The 25,345-nt window shown below is 36.5% G+C and overlaps 1 protein-coding gene across 4 annotated transcripts in view; it reads right to left on the bottom strand.

The window, feature by feature from the left end:
* RELN (reelin) overlaps positions 1 to 25,345 on the bottom strand; it is a 539,216-nt gene that overhangs the window by 180,031 nt on the left and 333,840 nt on the right. For all 4 annotated transcript variants that reach the window (XM_067042797.1, XM_059074483.2, XM_067042796.1 and 1 more), the window contains 2 exons: positions 23,547 to 23,692; positions 1,864 to 2,015 (listed from right to left, as the gene is read on the bottom strand). In XM_067042797.1, coding sequence (XP_066898898.1) covers positions 1,864 to 2,015; positions 23,547 to 23,692 — 298 coding nt within the window. The remainder of the gene's footprint in view (positions 1 to 1,863; positions 2,016 to 23,546; positions 23,693 to 25,345) is intronic.

Genomic DNA, 25,345 nt, shown 5'->3' on the forward strand with positions numbered 1-25,345 from the left:
ACATGTCATATACCTTTATACTTGTGCTTTTTCTCAAAATGCTGGCTTAGCTTGAACCTTCAAGGCCAGTTCAAATACCATTTCCTTTGTGAAACTCTACCCTAATCCCTCCACTACAATACCCAGAGCTTCCTCTGCACTTCCATAACATTTTCATTCCATTACAGCCCAACTGCAATCTCTTTTATAGTTAAGTGTTACCTGTGGGCAAGGGCTCTTAAGTAATTTTTATACATAAAAAACCAAAGATATATTGAGTCTTAAGTATTTATTAGACACCACTTTGAAGGCTTTGCATGTATTAACTCAATGATCAGCAACTCTGTGATTTAGGTATCATTATTTTCCCCGGCTGTAGTCTCTATATATGCTAGCTCAGCGCTCTACATTCAATAGAAACTCATTAATATTTTTAATCGAATGGAGATGCTTTTATTTGGGATAAGGTACTTTGGGTCTATTCAAGAGAATGTTTTCCTCAGAGTCAATATATTTTTAATTGATTCATTAATAATCTGCTTTGTTCTAGAAAGAATCAAAGATGACTTAATCTCTTATATAGAGATGACAGTCTCATATAAAGGCATCAAATGGTTTGATTTACCATAATTTACTACTAAAAAATGAAGAATTCAAATATATTTTGTATAAAAAAGGGAAAATACTTAAATTAGACGGGCATATTAAATGTTTATTACAATTTGCCAGGGGGTGAGGGCAGTTCTTAAAGTTTCCCAGGAATCACTCTTAATAAGATGAGAGCCAGTCTGAATTTTAATTATTTAAAGGAATTGAGGTCTGGGTCTTTAAATATACAACTCATTTCAGAGTTAAGGTGAGGATATCCTTATGGCAGGAAGATTACATTATTATACTTTATATCCACAACTTCCCTGTTACCAAACAGAGCATTATTGAAAGTGAGGTAGCATCATACAGGAAATGTATTTGAGAGCATGATACAATCTGAAGTTTGCTTTGCCACTCTGAGCTGTAGGGGGTGAGGAATGTGAGAGGAATAATAGCCACTGCAGAAGCCTAGACTTGGAAGGTCTGTTTGTCCTGATGAATTGACATCTTCGCTAGTGAGGTCAAAGGTGGACAATGTTTATTTCCTGTTTCACTTCCAGGTGTTGCCTGTGCTTTTCCAGTCATTTAACAAAAAAAGGCATGTGACACCTACTCACATTTCTGGAATGACATCCAGTGAGAGTATGTAACTGTAGCTCTTGCTGACAAAAATGATAAATTTCAGAGGACGCCCATTTCAACCCCCTAATTCCTCCTTGGGTATTTTTCTAAACTTTTAAATATTTATTTGCTCTGCAGTCATCTGAAGAAAAATAACATAAGCACTTTTTTCCTTTATGTGTTTGCCAACATATTAGAAAGTAGAGAATAGTATTAAAGCATTAGAAAGTATAATAAATCTGTTTCTTTCTTAACTTCCCACAACAAAAGAGTTATGCAATGATGAGATATCCATGAAAACAAATGATTCACCTTGATGATTGTATTTTGGGGAGGCTAGAGGCTTTGGACAAAGGAGTTACTTTGTTCTTAGCTTCTCTCTCGTTGTCTTTTCAGCTATGACCATTGCAGGAAAGATGGAAGGAAGGTCTAAAGGCATTTTGTCTTTAGGGCTAGTCATGCAAGAACAAGACTAGCTCTTGCACAGGATGGTTCCAGCAAGGCTGGTGTGAGGCAGGTGTGAGCACCACAGACTTTTGCTTAACCAGTAGAACTCATAGTTCATGAATTTTAATTTTATATTGTAGACAACAAACAATCTTACTTCCTCAGGAATAGGTGCTCATCTAGAATTTGCCCTAGGTCAATAAAATTTGTTCAAAATGTACCTACCCATAACAAAGTAGAACCTCAGGTTCCCGTAACCAGTTGTGTCCAGGTAAGGAGTGCATATTTTCCTCTCTCCATCTTTGAGGAAGACCATTGATAAACCTGATTCTATTGTTCCACATTCTGTACCAATGACAGCTCCCAAGATGTCCCACCTTTAAAAAATGACAATCACTAAGAGTTAAAATAGTAAGTCAAAACTTTATAGAGTATAACATTTTATTTTTAATGAGGAACATATACTTAGTAATGAATAATTCTGAAATAAAGATGTGGTACTACAGGGACTTCCCTGGTGGTGTTGTGGTTCAGAATCCACCTGTCAATGCAGGGGACATGGGTTTGATCCCTGGTCCAGGAAGATCCCACATGCCGCGGAGCAACTAAGCCTGTGCACTGCAACTACTGAGCCTGCGCTCTAGAGCCCACGAGCCAAACTACTGAGCCCGTGTGCCACAACTACTGAAGCCCGTAGGCCTAGAGCCCGTGCTCCACAACAAGAGAAGCCACCGCAATGAGAGGCCCATGCACTGCAACGAAGAATTACCCCCGCTTCCCGCAACTAGAGAAAGCCTGAGCAACAATGAAGACGCAATGCAGAAAAAATATAAAAATTAAAAAAAATAAGATGGAGTACTACAGATCTTGGGTAATGAACAAAGTTTAAAACGCATTCCATTCACAATTACAGTTTTTCTGTAGAGAATAAGTTTAATCAATACTATGTATAGTGTGTCTACTACATGATAGCCTTTAATCTCAAAGCACTTACAGTTGAGGTGGGGAATCAAATTTGAACTAAGGAAAAAGGAAATCATAAAAGATAGTGCCATAATACATAAATACTTGTATGCTGTTTTGCACATTAAAAAATGGTTATAGGATGAAAAGGCATACAAGCTGGCAAGAATCTAGCAAGTTTTCAAAAAGGGGACGGGATTTAAACTGTCAAATAGATATTTGAATATGTAGGAAAATAAAAATATCTAATATATAAAAACTCTTATATCTCCTTAGTATTTATCTCTGCTCATGTCTAATTTGGCCACCGCTTTTCACACAACAAACTTGCTTACAGACAGAGGAAACTGGGATACACAGAGGTAAGTGGCTTGCCTAAGGCCAACTGCCTGTTGGGTTTTAAATTGAGATCTTCTGTTTCTTAGTTCACTGTTATTTTAGTAGTTACAGTTCTAAAGAGGACACTGTGCCAGAACAATTACGTTGAACTGTTTGAGACCAAAATGTTTAGGAAATGCTTAATTTTTTGTCTTTTAAAAGATTATTATCAATCATTCAAGGAGAAGCGGCTCTTTTTCTTTTTCTTCTTTTAAAAAACTTTTTATTGCCACATCTTCTTCATGTATTTATCCGATGATGGACACAGGTTGCTTCCATCTCCTGGCTATTGTAAATAGAGCTGCAATGAACATTTTGGTACATGACTCTTTTTGAATTATGGTTTTCTCAGGGTATATGCCCAGTAGTGGGATTGCTGGGTCATATGGTAGTTCTATTTGTAGTTTTTTAAGGAACCTCCATACTGTTCTCCATAGTGGCTGTACCAATTCACATTGTGGCACATATATACAATGGAATATTACTCAGCCATAAAAAGAAAAAGAAACGAAATTGAGTTATTTGTAGTGAGGTGGATGGACCTAGAGTCTGTCATACAGAGTGAAGTAAGTCTGAAAGAGAAAGACAAATACTCTTTGCTAACACATATATATGGAATCTAAGAAAAAAAAATGTCATGAAGAACCCAGGGGTAAGACGGGAATAAAGACACAGACCTACTAGAGGATGGACTTGAGGATATGGGGAGGGGGAAGGGTAAGCTGTGACAAAGTGAGAGTGACATGGACATATATACACTACCAAATGTAAAACAGATAGCTAGTGGGAAGCAGCCACATAGCACAGGTAGATCAGCTCGGTGCTTTGTGACCACCTAGAGGGGTGGGATAGGGAGGGTGGGATAGGGAGGGTGGGAGGGAGGGAGACGCAAGAGGAAGAGATATGGGAACATATGTATATGTATAACTGATTCACTTTGTTATAAAGCAGAAACTAACACACCATTGTAAAGCAATTCTACTCCAATAAAGATATTAAAAAAAAAACAAAAAAGAAACTTTTTATTGCAGATTCTCTCCTTGTGTTACAGTCTTTGAGATTTATAATTTCTTTTCTTTTTTCTTTAATTGGAGTAAAATTGTTTTACAATGTTGTGTTAGTTTCTGCTGTACAATGAAGTGAATCAGCTATTCAAGGAGAAGCAGCTCTTAATAGTGTTGGACCACTGTAAATACCAGGAAACTCTCTCGACTCATACAAGAAAATTTCACACTGGTTCATTGGTCTTTCACCTGCTCCATTTATCCCAATAAAGCCACTCAGCCTACTGCTCCATAAAGCAAGTTAAGGTTATAAATGATGCATATGATGACTCCTTTTCCATCTGCTTTAGGGTATTTTTTAAATGAAAAATTAAATTGGAAAAGATCAGATTGTCATGGACTGAAAGAACGTTTTATTTAAGTGAGAAATGAGATTAGTAGTCTTTTTCTCTTATTAGTTGTAAATGATTAACTCTTTTACATTAATCTAAAGGAATTATTTTCATTGACTTCTACCACACAGAGAGGGCTATATGAGATATGATCCAGGCTATACATTTCTTTTTAATCTTTATTTTAAAGTCCAACATATTCAATTTTACTCCAGTCTTTATTTATCCCACTGTAACTGTTGGAAGATAACAAAAGTGAGGTTATTTTCTTTAGAAACCCAAATATTTAAAGTCAAAGGAAATGGAAAGTTTAGTTGGCTCTGAAGAGAAAAAAGCAGAGAGAAATCTGAAAATCATTTTGTAGAAGTCTCATTTCTTTAAATAAATTATCTTGCATTTATTAAAAATTCAGTAGGAGCTTCTTGTAGCACAAGCTCATTCTTCGTGAATTTGTATAAACACTGGCTCAAGCTTAGTTGGAGGCAAAGTATCCTTGAGGGGATCCCAGAGCTGCATCAACTACTGAGGGACCTCAGAGATGCCCTTTCATCTGCCTGGACTTCAGAATCCCTCTCTGTAAGGTGGCAAAGTTGTGGTCTTCTCCAATTACAAAAATGTCATGGTCTCTAACTCTCTCTTAATATAATAATTACATGAAGTAAAATTATAGCACGACCAAATCTTTGAGGCCAGCAGTGGTATTTAAAGGGCTCTATAGTTTTGGCAATATCTTGGATGGCACCACAATTTCCCTGAAAAGGAGTGTTACTTTTCTATGGTTTAAATTATGTTTTCTCCAAGGAAATGTGGTTCTTTGTGAACTGCATTTGAAAGAATGTCTGCTAGAGGGGAGAACTCTCTGCAACATAGCAATTTATATTTATCTTTGATGGCTAATTCTAAAAAAAGATCCCTTACATTATTTATTATAAATACATTGGTATCTATTATTTATAATAGAGTGGGGCGAAGTTGGAACACACAGAAAAAGTTTAATAATCAATAAAATGCCTTAAGGCAACTTCATTCCTTAGAGGTAGCAAGGTCACAATAATATTTAATTTATATTTTAAAGTATGTCCTTCTACTTTCTGTGTCAAAAAGAGAGTTCTTTTTGTAAGCAAAAATAATTTAAAGAAGTTTCTTAGCTGGAAAGCTGATGATCCTCCCTATCAGCTGCTTTGGAATCTTTGAGAATAAAATTAATTATGTTTTAATTAGCTTATACTTTCATAGTTTTAAGAATGATATGAGAGTATATGTATAACCGATTTACTTTGCTGTACACCTGAAACTAACACAACATTGTAAATCAACTATACTCCAATAAAAATTTTTAAAAAAGAATGATATGAGAGAGTAAAACTTAAATGTTCTCACCCAAAAAAAAAAAACCCCAAACAAACACACAAAAACAGATAAATATGTGAGGTGATGGATATGTTAGTTAACTAGATGGAGGGCCTCCTGTTACAATGTGTATGTATATCAAATCACCACAATGTACACTTTAAATATCGTACAACTTTATATGTCAACTGTATCTCAATAAAGCTGAAATTAAGAATATTTTCTTCACAAGCTTAAAAAAAGAATGATGCATATTCTTTGAAGGGCAATCTGGCAGTAACTATCAAAATGAAATTACATACATACATACATATACATATATAGACATACATACATATACATAGATGTATATGTACACATACATGTGTGATTCTCTAATTTTCTTTTAGGAATTTCTCTTTCAGAAATACTTTAACAAGTATACAAAAATTTTATTATAATATTCTTTGTCTATCAATAGAGGTTTAGTTAGATAAACTGGTATAGTGCCTTTCTGAAATAATGATATATATTTACCGACTAGAAGAGACATTCATAATATATTGTTAAGTTTTAAAAAAACAAGCTGTGGGACTTCCCTGGTGGAGCAGTGGTTAAGAATCCGCCTGCCAATGCGGGGGACAAAGGTTCGAGCCCTGGTCCGGGAAGATCCCACATGCCGCGGAGCAACTAAGCCCGTGCGCCACAACTACTGAGCATGAGCTCTAGAGCCCGCGAGCCACAACTACTGAAGCCCGCGTGCCTAGAGCCCGTGCTCCACAGCAAGAGAAGCCAACGCAATGAGAAGCCCGCGCATCGCAACAAAGAGTAGCCCCCGCTGGCCACAACTAGAGAAAGCCCGCGTGCAGCAACGATGATACAACACAGTCAAAAATAAATTTATAAACAAATAAAATAAAATAAAAAATCAAGTTGAGTATAGTAAGGAAAATGTGACTCTAGTGGTTTTTTTTGTATAGCCAGCAAAATTTCTGAATGATATATGCCAGAATATATGCCTACATTTCAACAGTGTGGAGTGGGATTAGCATTGGAGGACTTTTAATTTTTACTTTACACATTTTATTTTTTTGCAAAAGGGAAATCATTTTCAGAAAAAAGAAAGGTATTTAATTTATAATTCAGAATGAAAACTTAAATTATCTCATCATAGGTTGATGAAATTACTAAATATGAACATAGGCAATAGAAATTTTACATTTTAAATCACTTTTTTCCCTACAAATATTGGCATAAAAGGCTCTAGAGGGTAGTGGAACATTTCACATTATCTATGAAAAATTTTTTTTTATTATATTTCCCAGAATACATTAAACCACCTAAAGTTGGTGACTTTAGGTTTGAACTAAGATATAGAATAGAGCCTGGCTATAAGGTCCTACATTGGGCTTCCCTGGTGGCGCAGTGGTTAAGAATCTGCCTGCCAATGCAGGGGACACGGGTTCGAGCCCTGGTCCGGGAAGATCCCACATGCCGTGGAGCAACTAAGCCCGTGCGCCACAACTACTGAAGCCCATGCGCCTAGGGCCTGTGCTCTGCAACGAGAAGCCACCGCAATGAGAAGCCCATGCACTGCAATGAAGAGCAGCCCCCCGCTTGCCTCAACTAGAGAAAAGCCCTCGGGCAGCAATGAAGACCCAACACAGCCAAAAATTAAAAAAAAAAAAAATTCTACATTTGCCAAATTCATAAGGTTTTTTTTCTACTAGATATTCTCTGAGGTTGAATAAGTTCATTACATCATAAGGTCTCTATTTGGGATGAATTCTCTGATATTTAATATGGGATGTACCATAGGAAAAGACCTTCCACATTCCTTTATATTCATGAGTTTTATCTCTAGCATGAGTCCTGTGAGGTCATTTTTACTAAAGGCTTCTCCACCTTCATTGCATTTATAGGTTTTTCCTCCAGCATGACAGCTTAGGTGAAGGTAAAGGATAAGCTCTATTTGAAGGCTTTCCTGCATGCACTGCATTTCAAAAATTCTTCAATCAGTTCCCCTATATTTCACTCAAATTCAATTTTGCTTTAGGTTTTTATTACATGCATTGTATTTATTTACACTCTTGCTGGAATAACATTAATAAAGAATATTGGCTTCAGAATGGTAGAAAGCACTCAGCTTTCTCACCAATAAGACAGAAATATGACCTAGACTGAGGATGTTTAGAGAAAATGATGTATTTATTGCCTGGCATATTACAGTTTCATTAAATGTTAGTTTCCTTTTCTCCCCCTGTAAAATGTAGTACTATTTTTGTTTTAAAAAAAGTGAAAGCGGCAATTCAAATGAACTTCTATTATAATGAGTATTTTTATTTTTTTCACACTAGAATTAGCAGAGCAGCAATCTTAGACAAAGTTGTAGTACAATATGCAAAGGGTAATTGCTTAAACAATTTAAGCAAGGGGATACTTAGCTGAAAGAAAAACTGTACTTTGTATCCGTGGGTTTTTTGTACAGTTTAAGATTTTGGCTACAAATCTATCAGGGTGCTTAAATTTATTACTTATGTCATCTAAATGGTCAAGTGGGTTTTACTTTAATAATAATGAACATGCCTGTAAAAAAAAAAGATCCACTTAATACAGTGTTAACTCAGTCTGTCAGTCTATCTTAAATTCACTTACCCTGAATTATAAGCTTAAATAAAATGCCAGAGGTAACATAATTCTTCTGGGTAGGATAGAGGGAAGAATCTGTAGAAAATAGCAAGAAGATGCTCAAACTGTTCTGAAGAGTTCTATGTAATTTTAAAGCCTTTTTTTTTTTTTTTTTTTTTTTTGCGGTACGCGGGCCTCTCACTGTTGCGGCGTCTCCCGTTGCGGAGCACAGGCTCCGGACGCGCAGGCTCAGCGCCCATGGCTCACGGGCCCAGCTGCTCCGCGGCATGTGGGATCTTCCCGGACCGGGGCACGAACCCGAGTCCCCTGCATCGGCAGGCGGACTCTCAACCACTGCGCCACCAGGGAAGCCCAGACAATTTTTAATATAAGCATCAACTGACAGTGAAGGGGCTATAATGGAGATTGTTCTTGTTGGTGTATATGCAGTTTTGGTTTTCAAGGTGTATGTAACATTCTTTGGAACTATCTTCCCAGAACAAGGAAGCCAATATAAATTTGTTTTATTGAGTTTATATTGCTTTTTTCTTGGTTTTATTCCATTGGATAGCATTGAAATTTAAGAAAGACATTTTGAGTCAGTTTCAGGACTGACCCTCTTTTCTAAGCAATGCCATTAAAAAACATAACTAATACTTGTATTTTGGTCTCTTTATAGTAAATCACCTGTCAGAGACTAAGTCATGGCTGACCTGAGGAAAACATTATCTGTGCTCAATTTTTTTTTCTATAATCTTAGATGAGCTGTTTTAAATTATATTTCTTGAAAGAGCTTCTTTAGAACAAATTTATAAAGCAGTTAATAGGGTGTGATGGTAGCAGAGCAGGATTGTTAGTACTGGAGGTTGGAGAGAACTGGAAATAGTCAGGTCAGCAGTCCAGAGACTAATCTCTCTGACCAGTTGATAAGTCCTGCTTGCCCTCTGGCATCTTTTCTATGTCTTGCTGGTATGGGGGAGAATTCTGGGTATTCCATCTATTTGTTTTCTAGTATGATAGCAATATTCTCATTATTGGAAAATTGGAAAATAGAAAGAGAAGAAGAAAAAAAATCACCCATAACCATACTACCCCAGAGACAAGAACAATATATTTTACTATATTTATTTCTAATATTTTATATGTATATTTCCAAGCGGTCATGATAACATTATACAGATAGTTTTGTATTTTGCCCTTTTTCATTTACATTAGTAATATACACATTTTCCAGGTTACTATTAACTCTTTTTTTTTTTTTGCGGTATGGGGGCCTCTCACTGTTGTGGCCTCTCCCGTTGCGGAGCACAGGCTCCGGACGCGCAGGCTCAGCGGCCATGGCTCACGGGCCCAGCCGCTCCGCGGCACGTGGGATCTTCCCGGACCGGGGCACGAACCCGCGTCCCCTGCATCGGCAGGCGGACTCTCAACCACTGCGCCACCAGGGAAGCCCTATTAATTCTTTATAAATGTGTCACATAATATTTTATTACATATATGCCAAACTAGTCATTATTTCCTTGTCATGTTTCAAAATACAAAGCTAAATAATTATACTACTTAGCATACTTTATGGGGCTGAGGAATTAAATTCTCAATTTTCTAATGGTCCTGAATATGCTCTAGATAACCCTGAGCTATGTTTTGTGAGGTGTCAGAGTTCTGCTTTTCTTTCGTATAAACTCCTACGTATTCAGGACTGCCTTGTGGTCAGTGTGGAGCAGGTGAACTACTGAGGAAAGACTATAGAAAATGAAACATGCTGAAGAAGTGGGCATCTGAACATTTCAGTGCCAGCAGCCTCCTCTAAAGCCTTCTACAGAAAAATCCTATCACGGGCTAGTGTTATGCCAAGCTGTGAGGAATTAAATCACTTGGGGAGGATTCAGATTTCATTCTCTTCTTTCTGACTTCAGTAAAGAGCATCCTCTCTTGAAGAGGGAGTGAGTTGCTGTATTCTGGATGCACACATGGACAGCTGGTTTGGAGAGGGGAAGGGGTTATTAACCAACTCAAGAATGGCAGTGCCAAAAGCAAAGATGTACACATGCTGCAAATTAAAGAAGGGTTTAAATTTTCTATGAAGGAATTCCAGAACAATTTTAGCATACCTAATCATATGAACTTATTTTTTTTATTTGAAAATTTACTGTCTATGTTTCAAAACAGAAACAATCTGTGTAAATAGAAAGCAATTTTAGAACCCACATCAAAAGCAAATCAGAACAAGAAGTCTTTTAACAGCTTGAACAAGTTTACTCTGATCCACTTTAGCACTTCCATGGTTTTAAAATATATCCAATTATCATTTTAACGAATAATGTCTTTTTTAAAATGACATTTCATTGGTTTATTTAGAGAATCCAATGTAGGTTTCATTGGACTATTCAACTTTGTGTTTCTTTCATATCTTATTAGTTGCTATGAATATAATTTTTCTTTGAGTACCACTTTGGTCATATCCCATTACCGATAGTAAGCATAGTTGGAATAACAACCAATTTTTAAGTCTTTTGATTGCTTATTATATGTCATGCATTGTGCAAAGTGTTCTTCATGTACTGTTGCATAGGAAATTGAGTCATTTGGGGTGAGGTGGATGGACATAGAGTCTGTCATACAGAGTGAAGTAAGTCAGAAAGAAAAAAACAAACACCGTATATTAATGCATGTATATGGAATCTAGAAAAATGGTACTGATGAACCTAGTGGCAAGGCAGGAATAGTGACAGAGATGTAGAGAACAGACTTGTGGACACAGTGGGGTAAGGAAGGGGAGGGTGGGACGAATTGAGAGAGTAGCACTGACATATATACACTACTATGTGTAAAATAGTTAGTGGGAAGCTGCTGTACAGCACAGCAAGATCAGCTAGGTGCTTTGTGACAACCTAGAGGGGTGAGATGGGGAGGGTGGAAGGGAGGCCCAAGAGGGAGGGGATACAGGTATACATATAGCTGATTCACTGTGTTGTACAGCAGAAACTAACACAACATTGTAAAGCAATTATAATCTAATAAAGATGTAAAAAAAAAAAGCCACACACAACAATACTACTTTTTAGCCCTTTTAATGTTTAAATCTGAATTCTACTTTACCTGATTTGAATATCTGATATTAATATGCCTCCTTGCTTCTTTTGCTGCATTTATCTGGTATATTAGTTTCTCTTCTTTGACTTTCAACTTCTTGTGTTGTTCTAGTTTGAGTCTCTCATAAATAGCAAACATATAGCTGATTTTTAAAAATCCTGTGAAAAATCTCACTTAAAAAATGAATATATCTCACTCAAATTTATTGTGTACTGGTATGTTCAGACTGTACTGATATGTTCCTGCCAAACTGTTTTCTGTTTTCTATTTACCCTGTTTTTTACTGTTTACTTTTTGTCACTTTTCTGGCATTTGTTGGACTAAATCCTCTTTGTTTTAAGTTAACCTAATGCTTTAGAAGTTATGTAGCCTATAAATGGTTAATTTCTTTTTAAAAAATTTTTTGTATTTTATTTAACTTATTTTTTTTTATACAGCAGGTTCTTATTAGTTATCCATTTTATACATGTTAGTGTATATATGTTAATCCCAATCTCCCAACTCACGACACCAACACTTTCCCCCCTTGGTGTCCATACATTTGTTCTCTACATCTGTGTCTCTATTTCTGCCCTGAAAACCAGTTCATCTGTACCATTTTTCTAGGTTCCACATATATGCATTAAAATACGATATTTGTTTTTCTCTTCCTAACTTACTTCACTCTGTATGACAGTCTCTAGATCCATCCACGTCCCTACAAATGACCCAATTTCGTTCCTTTTTATGGCTGAGTAATAGTCCATTGTACATATGTACCACATCTTCTTTATCCATTCGTCTGTTGATGGGCATTTAGGTTGCTTCCGTAACCTGGCTATTGTAAACAGTGCTGCAATGAACTTTGGGGTGCATGTGTCTTTTTGAATTATGGTTTTCTCTGGGTATATGCCCAGTAGTGGGATTGCTGAGTCACATGGTAATTCTATTTTTAGTTTTTTAAGGAACCTCCATACTGTTCTCCATAGTGGCTGTATCAATTTACATTCCTACCAATAGTGTAAGAGGGTTCCCTTTCTTCCACACCCTCTCCAGCATTTGTTGTTTGTAGATTTTCTGACGATGCCCATTCTAACTGGTGTGAGGTGATACCTCATTGTAGTTTTGATTTGCATTTCTCTAATAATTAGTGATGTTGAGCAGCTTTTCATGTGCTTCTTGGTCATCTGTATGTCTTCTTTGGAGAAATGTCTATTTAGGTCTTCTCCCCATTTTTTGATTGGGTTGTTTGTTTTTCTAATATTGAGCTGCATGAGCTGTTTATATAATTTGGAGATTAACCCTTTGTCCGTTGATTCGTTTGCAAATATTTTCTCCCATTCTGAGGGTTATCTTTTCATCTTGTTTATAGTTTCCTTTGCTTTGCAAAAGCTTTTAAGTTTCATTAGGTCCCATTTGTTTATTTTTGTTTTTATTTCCATTACTCTAGGAGGTGGATCAAAACAGATCTGCTGTGATTTATGTCAAAGAGTGTTCTTTCTATGTTTTCCTCTAAGAGTTTTATAGTGTCTGCTACTACATTTAGGTCTCTAATCCATTTTGAGTTTATTTTTGTGTATGGTGTTAGGGAGTGTTCTAATTTCTTCCTTTTACATGTAACTGTCCAGTTTTCCCAGCACCACTTATTGAAGAGACTGTCTTCTCTCCGTTGTATATCCTTGCCTCTTTTGTCACAGATTAGTTGACCATAGGTGCGTGGGTTTATCTCTGGGCTTTCTATCCTGTTCCATTGATCTATATTTCTGTTTTTGTGCCAGTATCATATTGTCTTGATTACTGTAGCTTTGTAGTATAGTCTGAAGTCAGGGAGTCTGATTCCTCCACCTCCATTTTTTTCCCTCCAGACTGCTTTGGCTGTTTGGGATCTTTTGTGTCTCCATACAAATTTTAAGATTTTTTGATCTAGTTCTGTGAAAAATGCCATTGGTAATTTGATAGGGACTGCATTGAATCTGTAGATTGCTCTGGGTAGTATAGTCATTTTCACAATGTTGATTCTTCCAATCCAAGAACATGGTATATCTCTCCATCTGTTTGTATCGTCTTTAATTTCTTTCATCAGTGTCTTATAGTTTTCTGCATACAGGTCTTTTGTCTCCCTTGGTAGGTTTATTCCTAGGTATTTTATTCTTTTTGTTGCAATGGTAAATGGGAGTGATTCCTTCATTTCTCTTTCAGATTTTTCATTTTTCGTATATAGGAATGCAAGAGATTTCTGTGCATTAATTTTGTATCTTGCAACTTTACCAACTTCATTGATTAGCTCTAGTAGTTTTCTGGTGGCATCTTTAGGATTCTCTATGTATAGTATCATGTCCTCTGCAAAAAGTGACAGTTATACTTCTTCTTTTCCAATTTGTATTTCTTTTTCTTCCCTGATTGTCACGGTTAGGACTTCCAAAACTATGTTGAATAATAGTGGCGAGAGTGGACATCCTTGTCTTGTTCCTGACCCTAGAGGAAATGCTTTCAGTTTTTCACCATTGAGAATGATGTTTGCTGTGGTTTTGTCATATTTGGCCTTTATTATGTTGAGATAGTTTCCCTCTATGCTCACTTTCTGGAGAGTTTGTATCATAAATCGGTGTTGAATTTTGTCAAAATCTTTTTCTGCATCTATTGAGATGATCATATGGTTTTTATTCTTCAATTTGTTAATATGGAGTATCACATTGATTGATTTGCATATATTGAAGAATCCTTGCATCCCTGGGATAAATCCCACTTGATCATAGTGTATGATCCTTTTAATGTGTTGTTGGATTCTGTTTGCTAGTATTCTGTTGAGGATTTCTGCATCTATATTCATCAGTGATAGGGGTCTGTAATTTTCTTTTTTTGTAGCATATTTGTATGCTTTTGGTATCAGGGTGATGGTGGCCTCATAGAATGAGTTTGGGAGTGCTCCTTCCTCTGCAATGTTTTTGGAAGAGTTTGAGAAGGGTGGGTGTTAGCTCTTCTCTAAATGTTTGATAGAATTCACCTGTGAAGCCATCTGGTCCCGGACTTTTGTTTGTTGGAAGATTTTTAATCACAGTTTCAATTTCATTACTTGTGATTGGTCTGTTCATATTTTCTATTTCTTCCTGTTTCAGTCTTGGAAGGATATACCTTACTAAAGATTTGTCCACTTCTTCCAGGTTGTCCATTTTATTGGCATAGAGTTCCTTGCAGTAGTCTCTTAGAATGCTTTGTATTTCTGCGGTGTCTGTTGTAACTTCTCTTTTTTCATTTCTAATTTTATTGATTTGAGTGCCCTCTCACTTTTTCTTGATGAGTCTGCTAATGTTTTATCAATTTTGTTTATCTTCTCAAAGAACCATTTTTTAGTTTTATTGATCTCTGTTATTGTTTTCTTTGTTTCTATTTCATTTATTTCTGCTCTGATCTTTATGATTTCTTTTCTTCTGCTAACTTTGGGTTTTGTTTGTTCCTCTTTCTCTAGTTCCTTTAGGTGTAACATTAGATTGTTTATTTGAGATTTTTCTTGTTTCTTAAGTTAGGCTTGTATTGCTATAAACTTCCCTCTTAGAACTGCTTTTGCTGCATCCCATAGGTTTTGGATTGTCGTGTTTTCGTTGTAATTTGTCCTAGGTATTTTTTGATTTCCTCTATGATTTTTCAGTGATCTCTTGGTTATTTAGTAACGTATTGTTTAGCCTCCATGTGTTTGTGTTTTTTACGTTTTTTCCCTGTAATTGATTTCCAATCTCATAGCGTTGTGGTCAGAAAAGATGCTTGATATGATTTCAATTTTCTTAAATTTACTGAGGCTTGATCTGTGGCCCAAGATGTGATCTATCCCGGAGAATGTTTCGTATGCACTTGAGAAGAAAGTGTAATCTGCTGTTTTCAGGTGGAATGTCCTATAAATATCAGTTAAATCTATCTGGTCTATTCTGTCATTTAAAGCTTGTGTTTCCTTATTAGTTTTCTGTCTGATGATTTGTCCATTTGTGTAAGTGAGGTGTTAAAGTCCCCCACCTTTATTGTGTTACTGTCTATTTCCTTTTGTAGCTGTTTGTATTTGCCTTATGTATTGAGGTGCTCCTATGTTGGGTGCATGTATATTTATAATTGTTATATCTTCTTCTTGGATTGATCCCTTGATCATTATGTAGTTTCTTTCCTTGTCTCTTGTAACATTCTTTATTTTATAGTCTATTTTATCTTATATGAGTATTGCTACTCCAGCTTTCTTTTGATTTCCATTTGCATGAAATATCTTTTTCCATCCCCTCAGTTTCAGTCTGTATGCGTCCCTAGGTGTGAAGTGGGTCTCTTCTAGACAGCATATATATATATATATATGATCTTGTTTTTGTATCCATTCAGCAAGCCTGTGTCTTTGGGTGGAGCATTTAATCCATTCACATTTAAGGTAATTATCGATATGTATGTTCCTATTACTATTTTCTTAATTGTTATGGGTTTGTTTTTGTAGGTCCTTTTCTTCTCTTGTGTTTCCCCCTTAGAGAAGTTCCTTTAGCATTTGTTGTAGAGCTGGTTTGGTGGTGCTGAATTCTCTTAGCTTTTGCTTGTCTGTAAAGCTTTTGATTTCTCCATCAAATCTGAATGAGAACCTTGCCCAGTACAATAATCTTGTTTGTAGGTTCTTCCCTTTCATCATTTAAAATATATCGTGCCATTCCCTTCTGGCTTGTAGAGTTTCTCCTGGGAAATCAGCTGTTAACCTTATGGGAGTTTCCTTGTATGTTATTTGTCATTTTTCCCTTGCTGCTTTCGGTAATTTTTCTTTGTTTTTAATTTTGTCAGTTTGATTACTATGTGTCTCGGGCATGTTTCCCCTTGGGTTTATCTTGCCTGGGACTCTCTGCACTTCCTGGACTTGGGTGGCTATTTCCTTTCCCATGTTAGGGAAGTTTTTGACTATTATCTCTTCAAATATTTTCTCCAGTCCTTTCTCTCTCTCTTCTCCTTCTGGGACCCCTGTAATGCAAATGTCGTTGCATTTAATGTTGTCCGAGATGTCTCTCAGGCTGTCTTCATGTCTTTTCATTCTTTTTTCTTTATTCTGTTCCATGGCAGTGAATTGCACCATTCTGTCTTCCAGATCACTTATCCGTTCTTCTGCCTGAGTTATTCTGCTATTGATTCCTCCTAGTGTATTTTTCATTTCAGTTATTGTATTGTTTATCTGTGTTTGCTTCTTCTTTAATTCTTCTAGGTGTTTGTTCTTTAATTCCTCTAGGTCTTTGTTAAACATTTCTTGCATCTTCTAGATCTTTGCCTCCATTCTTTTTCCGAGGTCCTGGATCATCTTCACTATCATTATTCTGAATTCTTTTTCTGGAAGGTTTCCTATCTCCACTTCATTTAGTTGTTTTTCTGGGCTTTTATCTTGTACCATCATCTGGTACATAGCCCTCTGCCTTTTCACCTTGTCTATCTTTCTCTGAATGTGGTTTTTGTTCCACAGGCTGCAGGAATGTAGTTCTTTTTGCTTCTGCTGTCTGCCCGCTGGTCTAATCTATTTTCTTAGTGCACATATTTACCCTTAAATTTTCTAGTAACATTAAGAGTTAACCAAGATACATATCCTCACTCCAAGCAAGTTAAGAACCGTGGCAGTATTTTAATTCCTTCTTCTTCTCTTCTTGTCATTGTCAGTCTCCCTCTGTACCTCTCATATTGAGGTCATCTGGGCTTTAATTCCAATTTTTTATTAAAATTTTTCAATAATCAATACGTTTTTCAGTCTGAACTACAAGCTTTACTTTTTTCCTTGCTCACTCCTCTTTCTTGAATCTATCATATTCCTCTTGGATTAATTTCCAGGTATACATCTTCTAGTAATTCAGAGAGCATTCAGGAGTAGTAAACTTTCTGAACCCCATGTGTCTGAAAATTTTGATGTTTCCCAATACTTCAATGATATTTGACTGGAGGAGAATGTTATGTTCCAAATAATTTTCTCTCAGAACATTAAGATAATTGCCTCATTTTATAAAATTATGCTTAGTGTTACTAAGGAAAGTATTATACAGTGAATCTCATCTAGAAGCTTTTAGCATTTCCTGTTTTATCTGTATTCTAAAGTTTCTCCCTGATGGTCTAGGACTGGATATTTTTCCATCCACCTTGCTAAACATTTTCATTCATAGGAACTATGTCTTTTTCTTTCTTCTTCTTGTTTAAGTCTTGGGAACTTGTCTTCAATTATGTTTTTGAATATTTCATTCCACATATTCCCTCTGACCCTTCCTCCTTTTGGAATTCCTATTATTTCTAATGTTAGAAGTGCCACCCCCACACACACTTTACATTTCTTTTTCTTACATCCAATAACCCTAAGTTTTGGAAATATTTCATGACTCAAATTTCCAGCTCATTAATTTGTTCTTCAGCTATGCTTATGCTCATATTCAGAGGGAAAAAATCCATTAAATTTGTTTCAACAATCATATATTTTCATTTCTCACATCTCTATTTTTTCCTCACAAAATCTGTTTTAATTTCACAAATGCAGGACGTGCTCTTATCTCTCTGAGAGTATCAATTATACCTCTTATAAAATCTCCATTTGTTTATTCTGCTACTCTTATTTTCTCAGCTCTTAGTTCTCTAGTTTGATGATTTTTTTTTAATGGAGTGGATTTTCCTCAGATTTGATGAGTCTAGATCATTTGTTTAGATTTGTATCTGCTATTCTTCCTTAGTTTGGGTGTAAAAATGCCCACCAATGGGAGCAGATGTGCCCTTGGGTGGGGGGTACCATAGGGGTCCTTGAGGTTTCCAGTTTCCTGGCATTGCCCTGCTTCTCCATTCCAAGTGTCCGCATTCATTGCTTGTTCCTAGGGGCAGACATGCCTGCACAGAAGTGTGTGTAGTCAAAGACTCACCTACTTAGCAATCCTGACAGCAGGACCCCAGAGACCCATCTGATTCCTGTGTCCAGTACCTAGGACCCTTTTGTAGTGTCTCATTCAATATATATTTTGGTTTATAGTTTCCTCCTTCCATCAGATCCTTTTCTTCTCTCTCTTGCTCTCTCTCTCTCCCTCTTTTTTTTTCTTTTGTGTAACACTTCATAATTCCTGACTCAGTTAGAGCACACTCTCTTGTCATTATAGATTCATTTGCTTGTTTTCTGTAGTTTCCAAGGATTTGGGGCAGGTAGGGAAGACTAGAGCATGCTGTGTTGATTCAATAGTCTAATATTCAATTATATAGCCATAAAAAATAATGAGATAATGCCATTTGCAGCAACATGGATGGACCTAGAGATTATTACACTAAGTATAGTAAGTCATAGACAAATGTCATATGATATAACTTACATGTGGAAGCTAAAAAAATGATACAAATGAACCTATTTACAAAACAGAAATAGACTCACAGACATAGAAAACAAACTTATGGTTACCAAAGGGGAAAGGTGGGGAGGGATAAATTAGGAGTTTGGGATTAGCAGGTACAAAATACTATATATAGAGACTTCCCTGGCGGTCCAGTGGTTGAGACTTTGCCTGCCAGTGCAGGGAGTGTGGGTTCAATCCCTAGTCGGGGAGCTAAGATCCCACATGCCTTGTGGCCAAAAAACCAAACCATAAAACAGAAACAATATTGTAACAAATTCAATAAAGACTTTAAAAATGGTCCACATCAAAAAAAATCTTTAAAAAAATACTATATATAGAATAGATAAACAATAAGGTCCTACTGTATAGTAGAAGGAACTATATTCAATATCTTGTAATAACCTATAATGGAAAAGAATCTAGAAAAAGAAAAAAAAGGATCTGAAAAAAAAATATATATACATATATATATGTATAACTGAATCACTTTGCTGTACACCTGAACCTAATACAACATTGTAAATCAACTACATTTCAAAAAAATAGTTTAATATTCATTACATGTGTGGAGCTTCTCTAACATGAATACTTTGGTGACAGCAAAAAACCAGATATTTTAAAAAGTTATCTGAATAGTTAAAAACATACAATGTTTTCATTTGGAATGAAAGACAAGTATACAAATTCCATATTCTAGTAATGTGTTTTTCTACAAAGCCCCCTCCCACCCAAAGACAGCCTCAGATGGGTGAGATATGGTAGTTGCTAACTAAATGATGTGTTTGTGAGGTTAAGCCAAAGTTCAGAAAGGCTCACATAAATTAAGTGTATCTATTTAAGTTTCTCTCTTGCTGAAGTAACAGATGTGTCTTTAGGAAAAAGAAAAGAAACTTTAAAATTCCACTTAAAATAAACCTATCAACATACAGCTTTATGATGTAAAAGGCAAACAGCTTTTTCATCCTTGTGATCTGAGATCAAATAATTTGATTCAAACGGAAAGAAAACAGGAATATTTGGAAAGTGGGTTCCAAAAAAGTCATGACACTGGCTTTTTTTTCTTGCCATTCATATGAAATGTTTTGAAGCTATTATTAGATAGGACTGCATATTCTTTTTTCTCTCTCATAATTCTTATGGGAGAAAAATATAGTTAAAGAGATGAAAATATTATATCCATATTAGTAATTTAATTTTTTCTGTCTTAAAAGAAAGTGACCTCAAAGCTACAATCCAATCAATTTAATCAGTCACTCTTGAATAGAGTGGGGATTTACCACCTATGTTTTATGTTTATTTTAGCAGGTGAGCTTATGATGATAAATTCTGTGGGTGGTGATGGCTGAGTGGAGGAATGAGACAAATACTCAGTAAATCTGGCTGATAAAACACAACAAGAATTTCACTACCAAGTTCCTAATCTGTGTTTCTTTGTCAGCTCGTACCCTAGGTAAAAATGCTTCAAGTTAATTTGATTGTGACAGGATTTTTTCCCTGGAGCTCTGATTATAAATTATTATAACAGCTTTCTTTCTCAGATCAATAAAGCATCGTTTGGGAGTGGGTGGATGTGGAGAGGGGGCACACACACACACACATTCACATACAACGCTATGGATTAAAGCACCATTTTACCATCATCCCCAAATGGAGAAAATACTAGATAGTCTCATTATTCTTTTACACCTTTTTAAATAATATAATGCCTATGTGGATAAATGGTTCACCAGATGAGAGCATAAATGAGGTAGTTCTGAGGGGGGTGGTGTGGTCTGATATCCTAGGGGAAAAGCTACAAATAAACCTAAGGGGAAAAGCTACAAATAAACCTAAGGTGTGGTTGCTAGAATAATTAAGGTGCTTTTAGAATTAAGGTGAATTAATTGTGTTCTAATTAGAGTGGCACAGGTGCTTTTGTCGAGCACATTATTCTACGTTATTGGAACAGAAATCTGCTGACAATGTCACAGCCTGAAAGTATCGGCCTCTTATCTGTGACCAAAACCTGATATATCTCAGTACTGAGAAGTGGCCAAAGAAACCACCTGAGTCACTGAGCGAATGGAATTTGCTCTGATGTTCCTTTGTATCTGTGTTGAATTTAGCTCTTTTTTTAACCATAAATACTTTTCGTTCATTTTGTTTGTTTTGGGAGATGAATATTTTGGTTTAGCCACAAATTCTCACATCAGTAGTGCTCTGAGATAGCAGAATGTCTGATCTGTTAATTGGAATATATTTTTGCCAGCTATTTTTCTGGATTAGTACATTAATTTTCTAAAATATGCTTGGTTTCTTCTAATATCAAATCTATTCCTTTCTAAGCTTAATTCATAAATGGTTTTTTTGTGTGTTTGTACTAAGTCTCCACTAATGTTAGTAGCAGAGAGCTGTATGGACCATTAATCCATCCAGTAAGCATTCTTTTGTTCTTTTATAGATGCTTTTTGATAATACAACAAGCTAAAACAAAGAAGAGGGCATTCTAGGAGAAGGAATATGTGGATATGAAGGCCATAGGTAAAAATAAATTGTATCTCTTCCCAAAAGAATAAGAGGACATTAGGACTTCGAGGAAAGAGATAGCTTGGTAACTAGCTAGCCAGCTAGCTACATAAATAACAGGAAAGGGTTTACGCATGTATCAGAATGGTACCACTGGAGACTTGTGTTTCTCTCTCTGCTTTAGTGGGATGAAGACTGGGTATCTGGACAACACTGTGGCATCGTTTGTGTTCCTAGAGGATGTAGGTGTCACTGAAGAAAATGACCTACAACTGCTGCATAGGTGGTATTAGCTTGGAGAGGTGAAGGAGTGGAGGTCATGAGTCTCTGGTGCTTCAAAATTTGGGACCCTCTCATAGGCAGTTAAGCTCCATCATCAGGAAAGGGATTTGAATTGGTCTTTTATATCAGGAGTCAGAAAGAAAGAACTGATATGGTGATGTAAAGCTGGTGATGGATCTTTTATCTCTAGAAGGTAGGTAAAGAAGACTTGGCATGCATTGTCAAAGTTCTAGACCTCATCAAAACCCATGGGTCTGTGAGGGGAGTGGAATGAGCCCTACATAGTATAAGGGTTACAAAGGAAAGCAGCCAGATTCCTGGGGAGATCCTGGACACTAGAAAGAGGAACAATGGTTGCTGGTCCCTCAAGGAGACACCACAGCCACACTGGACATGGGACTTCAAGGGTGACAGGAACCTTGAAAGAAAAGGACTCTGTGGACTGAAGGGCTTGAGCATCACTGCTAGGCTTGGAAAGGTCAATAGTGCACCCTGGAGGGCATGGGGTCCCTCAAAGCGTCAATCTCCTTCAGAGGCTTCCCACAGATGGACTTCCCTGAGGTGGGCAAGAGCAGGGCTGGGTCAGCTGCTGTAGAAATCTAGCGTTCAACAGTGAGAGACCCTGATGTGGCAGCAGAATGTCAAGCAGCAGTAGCAGTGGCTTTGGCTGCTGGTCAGATTTCCCCCTTATTGGGTCCAAATACAGTTTCTGGGCAATGCATAGGAAGTGGGGAACCCAAGAGGTCATCAATAGTGGCCTTCTTGCCCTTCAGACATTTAGAATCCCATCCAATTTTGATTGAATGTGTTGAGATCAGAGGGATGTGACTATCTCAAATGTGTTCTGGGAAAGTTCCTCGTAGTTAAGCGTTAAATTATGGCTATTTCATATCCATCATGAAGTTACACTTTATGTTAATTTCATTCATCTTCATCATAGTCTTAGAAAACATACACTAAACAGCAGTAAGGACCTGGTGTTATGATTACAAGTGTATACTGCAAAAAAAAAAAAAAAAAAAAAAAAAAAAAAAAAAAGCCAGGTCCAAACCAGAGAATTTCTAGAATTTCCTTCCAATTCATACTACCTTATGAATTTTGTTTCTCTGAACCTATTAATTTTTTTCAACTTGAATTTCTGAAAGTGCTACTCAATTAACAGGAAATATCTTAGGGCCACTGGACCCAGAAGAAGGCACATAGCTCAGAATGGCCAGAAAATACTACCACCAAACCATCCTCATTGTTTCAACCTCAACCCTATATTCTTTCTTTAAAAATCTCTCAGGGACTTCCCTGGTGGTCCAGTGGTTAAGAATCCCCCTTCCAATGCAGGGGACGCAGGTTTGAACCCTGGTCAGGGAACTAAGATCCCACATGCTGCAGGGCAACTAAGCCCGCACGCCACAACTAGAGAGCCTGCATGCTACAACTAGAGAGCCCATGTGCCACAACTACAGAGCCCACACGCTCTGGGGCCCGCACGCCACAACTAAGAGAAGCCCACGCACCTCAACTAAGACCCGACGCAGCCAAAAATTAAAAAAAAAAATTAAGTATTAAAAAATATCTCTCAAATATTAAATTTTACCCCCAAAACAATTTTTACAGATCACAGCCACACTCCACTGAAAATCAGGTAACAGCATCTATAAATCTCAGACCCCAGGAAGACAACTGAAAGTCTCAAATAATAGTAGTGGAAAGATTTCATATTCTATACGCATTGAAAAATAAAACACCTTTTCCCAGTAAAAGCTAAATAAACAAAGATGAGATATAAGTGATTCAACTGAAGTTAAAAGGTATTTGAAATCACAAAAATTAGTATGCATAAAAATAGTTGATTACTTAATAAAGAATTTTAACATAAGTGTACCCCTTTTTGCTTGTCTATGATAAGGATCACCAGTATTAACTATACTTTTTCTATTTAACAATATGCATTTAAAATATTTCCAGTGGAATAAATGTAAGTGCTATACAGAGCATGGGAAATAACAATTACTTACCCTGTAGGCTGGCTCTCAAATTCTTCCGACCACTGCTCTTGAATATCCTCTGTAGAAAGATCTACATCCCGGGTGGTGGCAAAATTGAACTCACTACCTTCATTTCCATGGAAATAAATGGAGTTCCCATCTGACTGACAGCTATGCTGTAGATGAAAAGAGAGCATGGGGTGTCTGTTGAATTGGTTTTGTAGCTATATCTGTCTTACTCATGTATAATTAGAGTTTTTAGAAAACTCATTATGTTATTCCCTCTATGGTGGACTCCGAAATCAAAAGAAATTGTTACCTCTTTTTTTTTTTTTGGTCTTGTTTAATTCAATTACAGTTTCTCTCTAGCTTATTAAGTTATCACAAAAAAGGAGTCAAGAGGCCATTTGAGCTTTGCCACCTCAGCCTTCAGTATGAAACAAGAATATTTTAATTGGAATAATTTCCCATATTTACCACAGTCCTTGTTGTGGGAATTAAGTGTGATAATGACTTGTCATATATTTTCAATATTGTGGTTACAGGCTAAATCACACTGACCTTTTCAATATTCCATATGTTTCTGGCTTGCCATTCAAGCCTTTCACAATTTGTCTATAAATGGGATATGAGTCAAATAGCTTGCTAATCAAAACATGGAATACAGAAAAGGTCAAAGTAATCCCTGATATGATCGTATATTCTCAGCCAGCTTTTGAGTAAAAGTGTCTGACCAGACCCAGGAAGTGCATGATGTCCCCAATGAGGGGCTCGTAAACAACAAACTTTGTTATTCTCTGAAAGAACACCAGGCTTACAAAGAATAAAGAAAAATAACTTTTTGTGATGCTTTTTTTTTAACCTACATTTTTTCAGCTTAAAGTGCATAGTCAAAGGCAAAATCCAACTCTGGAGCTGAGTAAACTGAGTATTTAGTTTTTAAATATATGATAAGTTTTTGCATTCATCATTTGTTGGTAATGTCACACAAAGAGAAATGCTAATAAATGAAAGACCAAACATTCGTTTAAGTTTTATATACTCAAAATAGGAATGAAGAAAAATAACTAGACAGAGAGTATCAGTTGGGCCCAGTGACTATAAGTTCTGCAGGGCAGGGATCATGTCCCTGTATTCCAGGTTTTAGCACAGTGCTTGGCATATGGTAGGAATTCAAAAATATTTGTTGAGTAATTCAATAAATGAATAAATGAATGATATGGTTATGCCTTTCAGGTAATTAACTAATCTGTTATGGAGAACTCATGATGTAGTAAGCATTAAGGAAGGTACTGGAGGGAAGGGGTTTATAAGAGTATAATAATATCTAATCTTTGCTCTAAAAAATTACAGTCTAGTTGATATTTATCAAAGGCAGCATATGGAAAGCTAATGAGTGAAGGTAGGAACCACTGTGTCCAGGGCTGGTCTAGATGAGCAGGCTTCATGCATGAGCAGGTCTTCAATTGGCTTTAAAGGACTGAGAAAAATCCAAGTTGGATGACAAATATGAATAAATTACATAGGTGATAAGTAGGCATAATTATGAGAATTAGGCTGGAGCCTGACTGTAAAGGATCTTAAATGGTTATCTAAAAGATCTCTGCAATATGCCATCAGCAGTGATGTTCTAAAATAGAGCAGTGATGTATGCAAAGAAATGTTTTATGAGTATTAAACTAATTATGGCAGGTAAAATCAATGGGGAGGGAAATCAGACTTCTATACTGAAAGAGTAAAGAAGCTTCCAGAAGCTTCCAGAAGTTCAAGAGAATTGGAGCATATGATCTTGGGGGAGTCATTTCACAGCACTAAGCCGTAAGGCATAC

The sequence above is a fragment of the Kogia breviceps genome, chromosome 9, assembly GCF_026419965.1.
Source record: "Kogia breviceps isolate mKogBre1 chromosome 9, mKogBre1 haplotype 1, whole genome shotgun sequence".
Lineage (NCBI taxonomy): Eukaryota > Metazoa > Chordata > Mammalia > Artiodactyla > Physeteridae > Kogia > Kogia breviceps.